We start from the raw sequence: 12,009 nt of genomic DNA, 5'->3' as shown, positions 1-12,009 counted from the left end.
TTTCGTGGGATAAGATGAACCACAAATTAAAATGTTCAATGTAAGAATACATTTCTTGTAGGAGATTGTATGCCAACTTTTGCCATAGCACAAAATCAAGTATCAAAATCAGTTTTTCTTCAATCCACTAGAATTGATACCCACAAAAAATAAATGAATCAACAGTATACACATTGCTTTAATTTAACAACTTAATATTTTTTTAGTTTGCAGTAACAACAGCCTCAGGAAATGAAGAAAGTGTGTCTACTGCTGTCTATCTGGCTATATTGAAAGGTCTAGAGAGACTCCTATTGACAGATGTATTGTCACAACAAGATTCTGAAGTCATCATGAAGTTAGGAGTAGATAGGTACTATATATTCCTAAAGGGGCTCTTACAACCACTATATAGACATAGTTATATCAATTCATGTGGGATTACAATATTATTTAACAGTACATTTATTGTTATGATGTAGCTACTATTCATAATCACTCTTTCATGAAACTCAGCACTTCTGTGTTGACATGAAATATCATTGATATGGTCATATTTATAAATGAACTTTACAAAATTTTGAATTGTTTGAAATACTAAGGATTTTCTACTACAAGAATAGATTACCTTAGCTGTACTTGGCAAAACCTTTCGAAAGTTTGAGTCCTCAATGCTCTTCATCTTTGTACTTGATTTGGTTTTTAAATGTTTTGATTCAAGTGTCACTGATGAGTCTTTATTGATTTTTTATGCCCCACCTAGGGGCATTATGTTTTTCGGTCTATGCGTCCATTCGTTCATCCGTCCGTTCGTCCATCTGTCCCTCTTCAGGTTAAAGTTTTTGGTCAAGGTAGTTTTTGATGAAGTTGAAGTCCAATCAACTTGAAACTTAGTACACATGTTCCCTATGATATGATCTTTCTAATTTTAATGCCAAATTAGAGTTTTGACCCCAACTGCACGGTCCACTGAACATAGAAAATGATAGTGCGAGTGGGGCATCCGTGTACTATGGACACATTCTTGTTTTTTTATTTGATAGTTTTTGCTCTATGTTTAATTGGGAACAATTAGCTGATGCTATTGATTTGCATGGAAATTTTACCACTGAAAAGGTATTACTTTGTTATACAAATTTTTTACATTAAATTAAGCCCTGATCATACTCAAATTTGGAACAAAATATACCTTGATCCCTTAGAACATTTATAAAAGTTTCCATGTAACAGAAATGTCTGGCTTCATCATTGATTTACATAATAGTAATGTGCTGTATATGTTTTGTAGACTGTGTCTTCCTAGTCCACAGAGATCTTTAGCAGCACTTGGCTTGGTGTTTACTTGCATGTATTCTGGTAAGTCACAGATCTGTAGTAGTTCTTATTTTGAAGTAAAATTTAATGTGTTCTGGAAAGAAACAAATCTGTAGTGTAGCTTTACAGTTCTTAATACATGTAAGTTGTTCACTTGATACATTAAGTATTTATATTTATTTCTAACATTAAAATATTTCATCATACCTCAATATTTATTATCTTTTTGAACACTAGGTAAGCAGTACGACCAATACAGCCCAGTACCCAGAGATACCTCTAAAAAGACAAGTGCCTATAACTTTGATGTTGTGTATCAGGACCCAGAATCACTGATATTGGCTATGGAAAGAGTTACTGTTTTATTTGATAGGTAAGTGAGGACAATGAATTTGGTCACAGAAAACATATTTGTCTTACTTCATAGTATTGTATGGTTGATTGATCAATGGTTGCTTAATTTCTAGTTGTAAATTTCAAATGCATATTCATGATGACAACATGTAAATACCATATTAATATGTCTTGCTTTGTATCAAACTAACATGCTCAACCAGATTACTAGTGTGCTGATTTACATGGTTACATTTGGTAGGTAGAGATGTTACCATACCTAGTCCAAGACACTCTGACCTGTGTTGAACATATTTGGCTCTTACTCATAATTACTGGATACTGAGCAAAGTAGAAGTTAATAATAATCATAAACAGTTTTATATATATTTACCCTTGTCTACAATTGAACCATTGACCTACCACGAGTAAATGAATATTTTACCACAAAACCATTGAGGTTATTCTAATCAGTAGATGAGTATGGTTTTTTTACAGATGTTTTTCAATTTGGTCAGTTTTCATTACTGGTAGTTGCCATTAATATGGTCAATTTTAAAATTATTTTAACACCATTGATTAAGCTGTACTTTTGTTACATTTTTGAAAGAAATCTGTCAATTTCTTTGTATTTATTTACAGAATAAAGAAGGGTTACCCATATGAAGCTAGAGTGATAACTCGAGTCCTTCCAACATTCCTGGCAGATTTCTTCCCACCACAAGACATAATGAACAAGGTTATTGGAGAATTTATTTCTAGTCAACAACCCTACCCTAAGCTTGTGGCTCAAGTTGTTTTTCAGGTAATATTTCAACTTTTTACTTCATAAAATTCAGACTTGGTAGTAATATGTGAACATTTATTTTTTGCAGTTTATACATTTTGTTACTCAGTAATTTACAAGTTTCTACTCAGTTATTTGCAAGTTTTAATTTTGTAGTTGATCACATATTTATATTTTCAATAATTTACATAATTAGGTTTCTCTGGTTTTAAAAAAAAAATCAGATTTTGAGATTTCCATTAAATAGTTTATTTTATGGTTGATTAATTTACATATATCATGCTCTCTTTACTTTACATACTTTACGTCTTCAGTAATTTATATATTTCATAATTGAGTAAGTTACATTTTAGTTTTTCAGTAGTTGAAAAATTTCATTTTCAATGTTATTTTCATGTTTTAGGTTTTCAGCAATTTACATGACCAAGAGCAGACGTTACTGGTACAAGACTGGGTAATGTTATCATTATCTAACTTTACACAGCGTACTCCTATTTCGTTGGCTGTATGGAGTCTGACATGTTTCTTCATCAGTGCATCAACTAATCGATGGCTTCGATCTCTGTATCCTTTGTAATAAACCTACTGAGAATTTCAATTACAGTGTTGAAGAGACTCAGTTTTATTGGTATGCTTTGAAAATTATAGATTATCAATGTTTTTTCAAATGAGAGTATTTTTCTCAGCTACAATCTCATCAAAGAGAGACAACCCTGAGATGAGATGTGGCCGAGAAACATCCTCAAGTTTGAAAGACCATTGGTAATGTGTTTATCCCTATTTTGCCAATGACGTTGTTGATGTTTACATTGATAACAGCACTTTCACACTTAGTTTTCTAGTGATAATTTTCTATCTCAGGCAAGTAGCATGATATGAAAAATCTGACATCACGAAAAAAGATAAAAGGAAAAATACGCAAAATTGCGATAAATTAAACTATTGACTGTTCTTTACAAAGAGTCACTAGTTTTCCATCTAGTTTACAGGTATAAATCGTTTTATAATACCTTGTTATCTATTGAATGAAATATGAGAGTGTAATTACTGGATTTCATATATTGGTAATAGTTGTATGAATATCAGATAGGTAGAAACTCTAAACAACAAAAATTATCAACAATATAAGATCTGCAAAAATACCAATATGACTGAAACCAGTTACCATGGCATAAATACTTATAGGAGTTATTGCTCTTAATGACAATTTTTGACTAATTTTCAATTTTGTCCCTAATTATAAAATATAAAAGATAGGTAGAAATTTAAAGCAATAAAATAATCAGCAGTACCAGATATTTTGGCAGGTTAAGGATTCATGTTTTTTGGAGCCTCTTTGTTTTGTTTTTTTTTATATCAAACTCATCAATCTTTTAATGTTGTTTATATCTCACAAAATTACAGTAATTCACTTCTAATATTACAATATAGAATAAGAACTATATTTCTTCAATTCTGTTGTTTAAAAACATATCAGTTTGAATATATAAATAAGAAGATGTGGTATGAGTGCCAATGGGACAACTCTCCATCCAAGTCACAATGTGTAAAAAGTAAATTATAGGTTAAAGTATGGCCTTCAACACAGAGCCTTGGCTCACACCGAACAACAAGCAAGGATATGCCATTTTGTAATAAAATTTTGACTACATTCATTGCACATTAGTTAACAAAGGTTATTCAGAGAGCTCATCTAATGGAAAATGAATCACAACTATATTGTTCACTGAAAGTCAATTAGTACAAGAAAGTTGTAATTCAACTATATAAATGGATTTTCATATTTTAGATTATTTAAACAGGAAAAGAAATTTGTAATAACTTAATTGAGTTACATTGACATATTTATCAATTTCCTTAACTCCAAATACAGATTTCCTCATGTTGTAAATAGAATGGGTAAAATGGAAGTTGTGGACACTCGGTTATTCTGTGTTTCAGCTATGAGTTTCTACAATCAATTAACTGATGATGCTCAGCTTCGAGCTTTTTTATCAACATTCCAGATGGTAATTTCATTAGGTGCGCCATATACACAGTTATTAGAGCTTCTTTCTGATAGTAAGAAGTGATATCTAAACTAGATATGCATTTAGGTGTCTATTTTGAATCAATATTATTAAGACTGACATATATGACCAATAACCAAGATGTATTTAACCATGATAGCTTAAGCTGCCATATTGCTACACTTGTTGTATAATGTTGTGATTGATGAAATACCGACCTGTCATATTAATAAACTGTGGATTCATTCTTATCCGTGCGATACTTATTTTCGTGGATTTCATGGGTACAGGTAAATCAAAAATTAAAATTTTCAACATACTAGTTTTCTATAGGCTTGTATGCAGACTTTTGTAAAACCTCAAAATCAAATATCCACGAAAATATAATTTTTCCTTAATCCACAAAAATTGGTACCCAGTATAATAAATGAATCCATAATAATAATACTAATAATTTATTTACTTTTGAGTTTCAAAAATACTCAGGGTCCTTTTACAACTGTTCCTGTTTGTTTACAGTTTCATTCTAAAAGTTAATGTATGTATTGTAAGACTGGGGGAAGTTTCAGTGTTACTGTGTACACTTGTTTCACCTTTATATTTTAATTGATAGTTACAGATCAGTTGTATTTTTCTGTTAATTACTTTCTTTAGATTAATTGAATGTTGCTGCACTTTTGAGAACATTGGATGCAATTAGAGTAAATTTATAATATTGTAATGTTAGTTGCTAGTCATAGTGGTGTATGATATATTCCATGGAACTGATGTCTTAAGTGGTAATAGTGATATTGACTTCACTTGCTAGTCACAAACCAGTTGTGTTTGATTTGAGAATGGATTTGTAGCCATTTCACTTTTGTAATGATCATCTATCTTTAATTTTTCAAAGTTAGTAACAGTTTTTTGCATAGATAACTTTGGCCCAAATTCAGAAAATTGTTGTTTCTAAGAATATTTTGGATTGTAGGTGGCAGCAGCCAAGGTTTTTCTGAAGCTTTTGGGTTAAAAAATATGCACAAAATGATTGTGTTTTGACAACATATTCAGACAATGATGACTTAAGACCATATAAAGTACTGTTATGAAAAGATTTGCTTTATTTAGCATTAAGGCTTTGAAATAGATCCATTTAAAACCCAAAGTGTTGCCTTTTCGATATTTTATGATAAAGTAGAAATTCAAGGCTAATTTTGTAGCAAAAGTGAACATGAGTGAATTTGCATGAGAGCTGTTTATGGGAAATACCAGTGGCATGTTAACTTTTTGTTAGTATTGAAAATTTATGTTTTTGTTTTGTCTTTCCTTCTCAGAAGAAGTCCAACAATTGTTGAATATAAAATTCTGTGCAATATACATTAAAGTGCTATTTTGTTATTTATTTAGTTTTGTTTTGTTTGAATTAGAACTATTAAATAGATATTTTTAGGGTAACAACTATGATATAAAAAAGGGAATGTTCAACTTTTACAATACTTACACATACAGTACATGTACTAATTACTGTCTTTATTATAACATTTATATAGTGCTATATATCTGTAGTGAATCTGTTTCAGATGCACATTCATAAGCATGATTTTCAAGATTTCTTAACATCTGGTCGCAAAAGTACAGGAATTGGAAGTCTTATTCTCATTTAAAATTATTCAGACATGCTTTGTTTTGTTTAGTTTGTTGTTAATTGACATACACCTTAAATCTATTATTCTTCTGTACTTGACTTGAGCTAAAGCTCCAAAACCCCCCACCCAAAAAGATACATCACTTTGTCCTTATAAATTTTTAGATGTGAAAAATAAATAAAAAAGTTTGGTTCATCTATAACATTGCTGTAAATTTAGTTGATCACAGCAAATTTGTGTTGTCCCAAGTTCTTCTTTCTTTTAAGGTAGTTTTTAATAGTAAATGCTAGCTGTTTCATAGAAGAACTCTTGGTTCAGTCAGATCCTCGTGCATTATTTAGAATGCTTAAGGATGTACTTAGGTAAGTTTTAGGAAAATGTGTCAGATGTTCAGACTTCTTGGGTTTTTTCCTTTGATAAAGGGTAAAATATTTTGCCCCATAACACCCATTTATCTTTTCATATAATACTTCAATAGCTCATAAAAGGTCATTTACCAAAATTTAAGCAGATTCTAGATTTCTTTTCTTTCGATTTGAGACCCAAATAATACCAACGCAAATATAAGGTAAAAGTCTGAGTCAGATTTTCCCACCATTTTTTAAAAATTAAATATCTCGAAAAGGAGCTCCATAACCTTTCAATATTTTTAGCTTATTTTGTTCCTTAACTAATGCTCTTCCGACTTATAGTATCAATTTTAAATTCTAGATTTTTTTAATTTCACCTAAGTACATTCTTAAACCATTTATTCAAATGAATTTTTGAAATGTTGTACAAATTTATTTGATATAGAAAAATTTTCTTGTCATTTAAGTGAAAATTATCCATCATCTATCAATGAAATGTTTATAGTTTTTACATCAAAATTATAAGATGACGTAAAATTGTATTTTTTGTATTATTATCATTAAAAGGTTAATTCCCTAATTTACAGACTTATTTTTTGTTGACATCATATGTTACACATCAATCTTTTTTTAGGATTTTTCTATTTTTAGCTTTTAACATTTCCTAATTTGATTTTGTACTTTTCTTAAAGCTTACCACAAATAGAGACCAGGAAATCAAAAGTAGCTTATAGGTGTGACAATGTTTTATGAATACTAAAATAAGAGAAGAAGTCTTTTTCAAGGCATGATGAGATTTTGATTTCTTTATTTAAAGATTATTCTGTTAACTGAAACTATTATTGATAGTCATTTAATTGTGCAATGCAAATAATTCATGCATATTCAGGAGGAAATAATTTGGGGGAATTTATTTCAAAAATGGATGCTAAAATCAAGAGCATGCAGTTTCCTTAACTTCTGGTTTCTGTGTATTGACATTTTAAGCATTCTCTGAAATGATATTGATTTTCATGCATGAATGCATCATTGAATTCATGCTATTTCAAGCAAATGACAGATACATTTGCGGTTGTTTTTCTTTTCAAGGTTAAGTTTGAGGAAAGATAAACATGCATTTGTTGACTCATTATGGTAGAAATGAAAGCCGCTATAATGTATCTTGATGTTTGATATAATCAAATCAAAAGTACCAATGTTATATTGATAAAGGTTTTGTTTTGTTTCATATGATGTTATAGATTTTTATACTGCAGCTAGAACTCTTCCTGTTGTCTTTATGTACCAAATATGGTAACATAAGGATATTTCATACAATGTCGATTTCATGTCCCGTCACTTTTCTTCACAACCTAGGGTTCCTTTAAGGATGGGCAATAATTTTATTTTTGTGGTAACATGTTTGCACAAATATAATTGCAGCAATTTTGATCTGCAGTATACCGTAATAACATTATTAAGTAAATGTCAGAAAAATATCCACTTTTGTATTTGGATGGAAATTGTTGGAGGGCTTGGTAAACCTTGCCCTTCCCCCAGTTTCTAAGCCTCATACAAAAAAAGGTTTGGTTATTTTTTTTACGACATAATTTTGTATATACAAATATCACCTCTTTGTTGTTGCTATCTGCTGTGATAATTTTTTTCAGAAGAGTGCTTTATAATACTAGTATTTTTTAATTACTTACATATTCTATATAGCAAGATTTCACAACCAAATGAAGACATTGATTTTGGGGGCTGAAGGGGGATTTTGATGAAAATTTCTTCCCTGTTTTTGCTGTCTCATATGTAATTTTGCTGTATAATTCTAGCTTGTATAATTATATTGTCAACATTGTAAACATCTTATTAATCTTGCATTAAATGTCAAATACAACATTGTTTATTTGTTTGTTTTTGAAGTAATAATTAATTGTTTTGTAAAAATAGCTAATTTTGTCTTTATTTACTATGATTCATTTTTCTTGTCTATGCTGCAAATGTAACAATGAAAGATGATTGATTCTGGGAATATCAATTATAATTAATTCTGAGTAGTAGGACTTATCATGGTGGGCTGCATATGGTACTACATGTATAATGCATCTGATTTTCGTTTAGTTTTTAGCTCACCTGGCCCAAAGGGCCAAGTGAGCTTTTCTCATCACTTGGCGTCCATCGTCCGTCCTCCATAAACTTTTACAAAAATCTTCTCCTCTGAAACTACTGGGCCAAATTTGACCAAACCTGGCCACAATCATTATTAGGGTATCTAGTTTAAAAAATGTGTCTGGCCATCCCGCCAACCAACCAAGGTGGCCACCATGGCTAAAAATAAAACATAGGGTAAAAATGTAGATTTTGGCTTATAACTCAAAAACCAAAGCATTTACAGCAAATCTGACAGGGGTAAAATTGTTAATCAGGTCAAGATCTATCTGCCCTGAAATTTTCAGATGAATCCGAAAACCCGTTGTAAGGTTGCTGCCCCTGAATAGGTAATTTTAAGGAAATTTTGTTGTTTTTATACGACCGCAAAAAAATTTTTGTGGTCGTATATTGGTATGACGTTGGCGTCGTCGTCGTTGTCGTCGTCGTCCGAAGACACATTGGTTTTGGCACTCTAACTTTAGTTTAAGTGAATGCATCTCTATGAAATTTTACCACAAGGTTCAAAACCACAAAAGGAAGGTTGGGATTGATTTTGGGGGTTAAGGTACCAACAGTAAAGGAATTAGGGGCCAAAAAGGGGCCAAAAATAAGCATTTTTGTAACTTCCAGACATAACTTGTGTGTTAGTGTATGGATCTCTCTGACATTGTACCACAAGGTTCCATATCACAAAAGGAATGCTGGGATTGATTTTGGGGGTAATTGCCTCAAAATTTTAGGAATTAGGGGCCAAAAAAAAGGGCAAAAAACCAGCATTTTTCTACTTTCATGACAATAACTTGTGTGTAAGTGTATGGATCTTTCTGAAATTGTACTACAAGGTTCCATATCACAAAGGGAAAGCTGGAATTGAGTTTGGGGGTAATTGCCGAAACGTTTATGAATTGGGGGCCAAAAAGGGGCCAAAAATAAGCATTTTTCTAGTTTCCAGACAATAACTTGTGTTCAAGTGTATGGATCTCTCTAAAATTGTACTGCAAGGTACCATACCACAAAGGGAAGGCTGGGATTGATGATTGGGGTAATTGCCTCAATATTTTAGGAATTAGGGGCCAAAAAGGGGCAAAAAACAAGCATTTTTCTAGTTTCAGGACAATAACTTGTGTGTAAGTGTATGGATCTTTCTGAAATTGTACTACAAGGTTCCATATCACAAAGGGAAAGCTGGGTTTGAGTTTGGGGGTAATTGCCCTAAACGTTTAGGAATAAGGGGCCAAAAAGGGGCCAAAAAACACATTTTTCTAGTTTCCAGACAATAACTTGTGTTCAAGTGTATGGATCTCTCTGAAATTATACTGCAAGGTACCATACCACAAAGGGAAGGCTGGGATTGAGTTTCGGGGTGATGAATCATAAGGGGGTTCAAAAAATTGGGGGGGGGGGGGGGGGGTTTTCTTTTTTTTCTTTTTTTCCTTTTTTTTTCTTTTAAAATTTTCCATTTTAAGTTGGTTATTTCTGATTTATATTTAAAATCAAATAATAATGATATGGTAGGAGATACACACCAAACAGGATGTGTAAATTATTATATAATAAGTATTGTGCAATAGCAAGAAATTTTCAATTGCACAGTATTGCACAATAGCAAGAAATCTTCAATTGCACAGTATTGCGCAATAGCAAGAAATCTTCAAATGCACAGTATTGCGCAATAGCAAGAAATATCCAATAGCACAATATTGCGCAATAGCAAGAAATTGTCAATTGTACAGTATTGCGCAATAGCAAGAAATATTTAATTGCACAGTATTGTGCAAAAGAAGATACTTTGTATAAATTGCTTATTTCTTGACCAATATCAATGGGGTTTTATTCTTGAATTCTTTTGGTTCTTTAATATGCTGAATCTAACCTTGTATTTAGTTTTTAGAAAATGACGCAGTCAATTTTCTTTTACCATTGACCAGACTTCCAATCCGCATTCGGAACTCGGTTCCGTATTTTACATACTTAAAGTGAATGTTCGTATGCTCATACATTGGTAAAAGAAAGACAACTCCAGCGTTGCAAATGTACATTTTAAAATAACAGATGGTGTTGTCTCCCTTCAACATGTCTTGTTGTGTACAAAATGGCGGTCATTAACCTTCGTGACCGTCGGACAATTTTCAATCATCTTGTTGGAAATACAACTGGAACAGACTTAAATTTGTAATTTTCATTCTTTAATTTCTTAACCTGTCAACTTGCACGATTCAGGCGTGAAATACTCGATTTTGACCCCTTGTCACGATTGCACGATTTTGTTAAATTCTACTGTTCCCAATTTCGAACTTTCTCAAACTTTTCCCAAGGGAGACAACTGTGATCAGCCAATCAAAATCGTTGTTTCTCCTGAACTTTGGGTATTGTAAACTGCAGATGTGCTAAATTTTGAACTTGTCAGGAACTCAGCATATTGTAGAAATCGTGATCATGGCAGACCAATTTTCAATTACAAGAAGGTTCTTACACAGCTTAAGAAGTAAATCATGACTGGTTGACAAAGTTCAAAGATGCAGATCAACCATAAACATAATAAACAGTAGCTAATGGACAAATTTTACACTTATGGTAACAGATCATACATGTTGTCATTCTTGAAATTAAATTACCAAATCCATTAAAGTACAATGTTCTATCTTTTAATTTTCACAAGGAATCAGATATATTTCCTTCTTTGTGAATATTTTTATATTTGAAAAGTCAACAATCACTTTAATATTCCTGTGACCAATAATCTGATAATCTAATATACACCAACAAAAATGGCTGTGTTTACACCATGAAATTTTCTCTGAATGCAGACAAAACTGTGTAATTCTAATAGTTTTAAATCCACGCAGCACCTGGCCACAACTCCTCTTTTTCCTGTGGTACATGAAAACAATAAACCGGTTTGGTACATTGTTGAGGTCTGAAAGTGACTTATAACTTGCCAACAGCCACATTATTTGGACTCTGGTAGATAGTACCTCAGACTGTTATCTCATTGGCAATCACCTCCCATCTCCTTATTTTATTACGGGTCAATTATTTGAAATAAATGACTACGGTACTAAACATTAAATCATTTGAAAAAAATAATTTTGCAATAATTTATGTTGTCATTTTAAGATTTCAGTGTAAGCTTGATTACTACAGGCTCTTCACAATGAAATTAAGTTGTATAAATGGTGTCACATTGTTTGTAATTGTGAAACTAGTATAACAATACTATTGTCTAAATCTACAGAAATTGATCACGTTTAGGTAACTGAAATAACAATGTGATTATGTCACTAGGTCACCAGTAACTTATCTCTTGAATAAGGACTATGTTTGGTATAAGAGCTTTCTTACTACAGGCTCTTCATAATCATTTTGTTAAATAATTCTACAAATAAGGGAAACAAATTCACATATTACTTTGAATATTGTAGATTGTTCAGGTAGTCTTGAGCTATTTCTTTGTACAGCAGAACAACTAGTAGTTATTT

General features: G+C 31.6%; 1 protein-coding gene across 1 annotated transcript in view; it reads left to right on the top strand.

Moving 5' to 3' along the window:
* Positions 1-8,276, top strand: part of LOC127734693 (huntingtin-like) — a 74,646-nt gene extending 66,370 nt beyond the window's left edge. Inside the window, exons 51-56 of the mRNA XM_052244685.1 lie at positions 207-352; positions 1,268-1,335; positions 1,531-1,666; positions 2,269-2,431; positions 2,817-2,977; positions 4,287-8,276. Of these exons, the coding sequence (XP_052100645.1) occupies positions 207-352; positions 1,268-1,335; positions 1,531-1,666; positions 2,269-2,431; positions 2,817-2,977; positions 4,287-4,485 (873 nt within the window). The 3' untranslated portion in view covers positions 4,486-8,276. The remainder of the gene's footprint in view (positions 1-206; positions 353-1,267; positions 1,336-1,530; positions 1,667-2,268; positions 2,432-2,816; positions 2,978-4,286) is intronic.
* Positions 8,277-12,009: the final 3,733 nt, after the last annotated feature.

This window comes from Mytilus californianus, unplaced genomic scaffold (assembly GCF_021869535.1).
Source record: "Mytilus californianus isolate M0D057914Y unplaced genomic scaffold, xbMytCali1.0.p SCAF_3, whole genome shotgun sequence".
Lineage (NCBI taxonomy): Eukaryota > Metazoa > Mollusca > Bivalvia > Mytilida > Mytilidae > Mytilus > Mytilus californianus.
The sequence above is the reverse complement of the archived record's forward strand: the minus strand, read 5'-3'. Positions and strand labels throughout refer to the sequence as shown.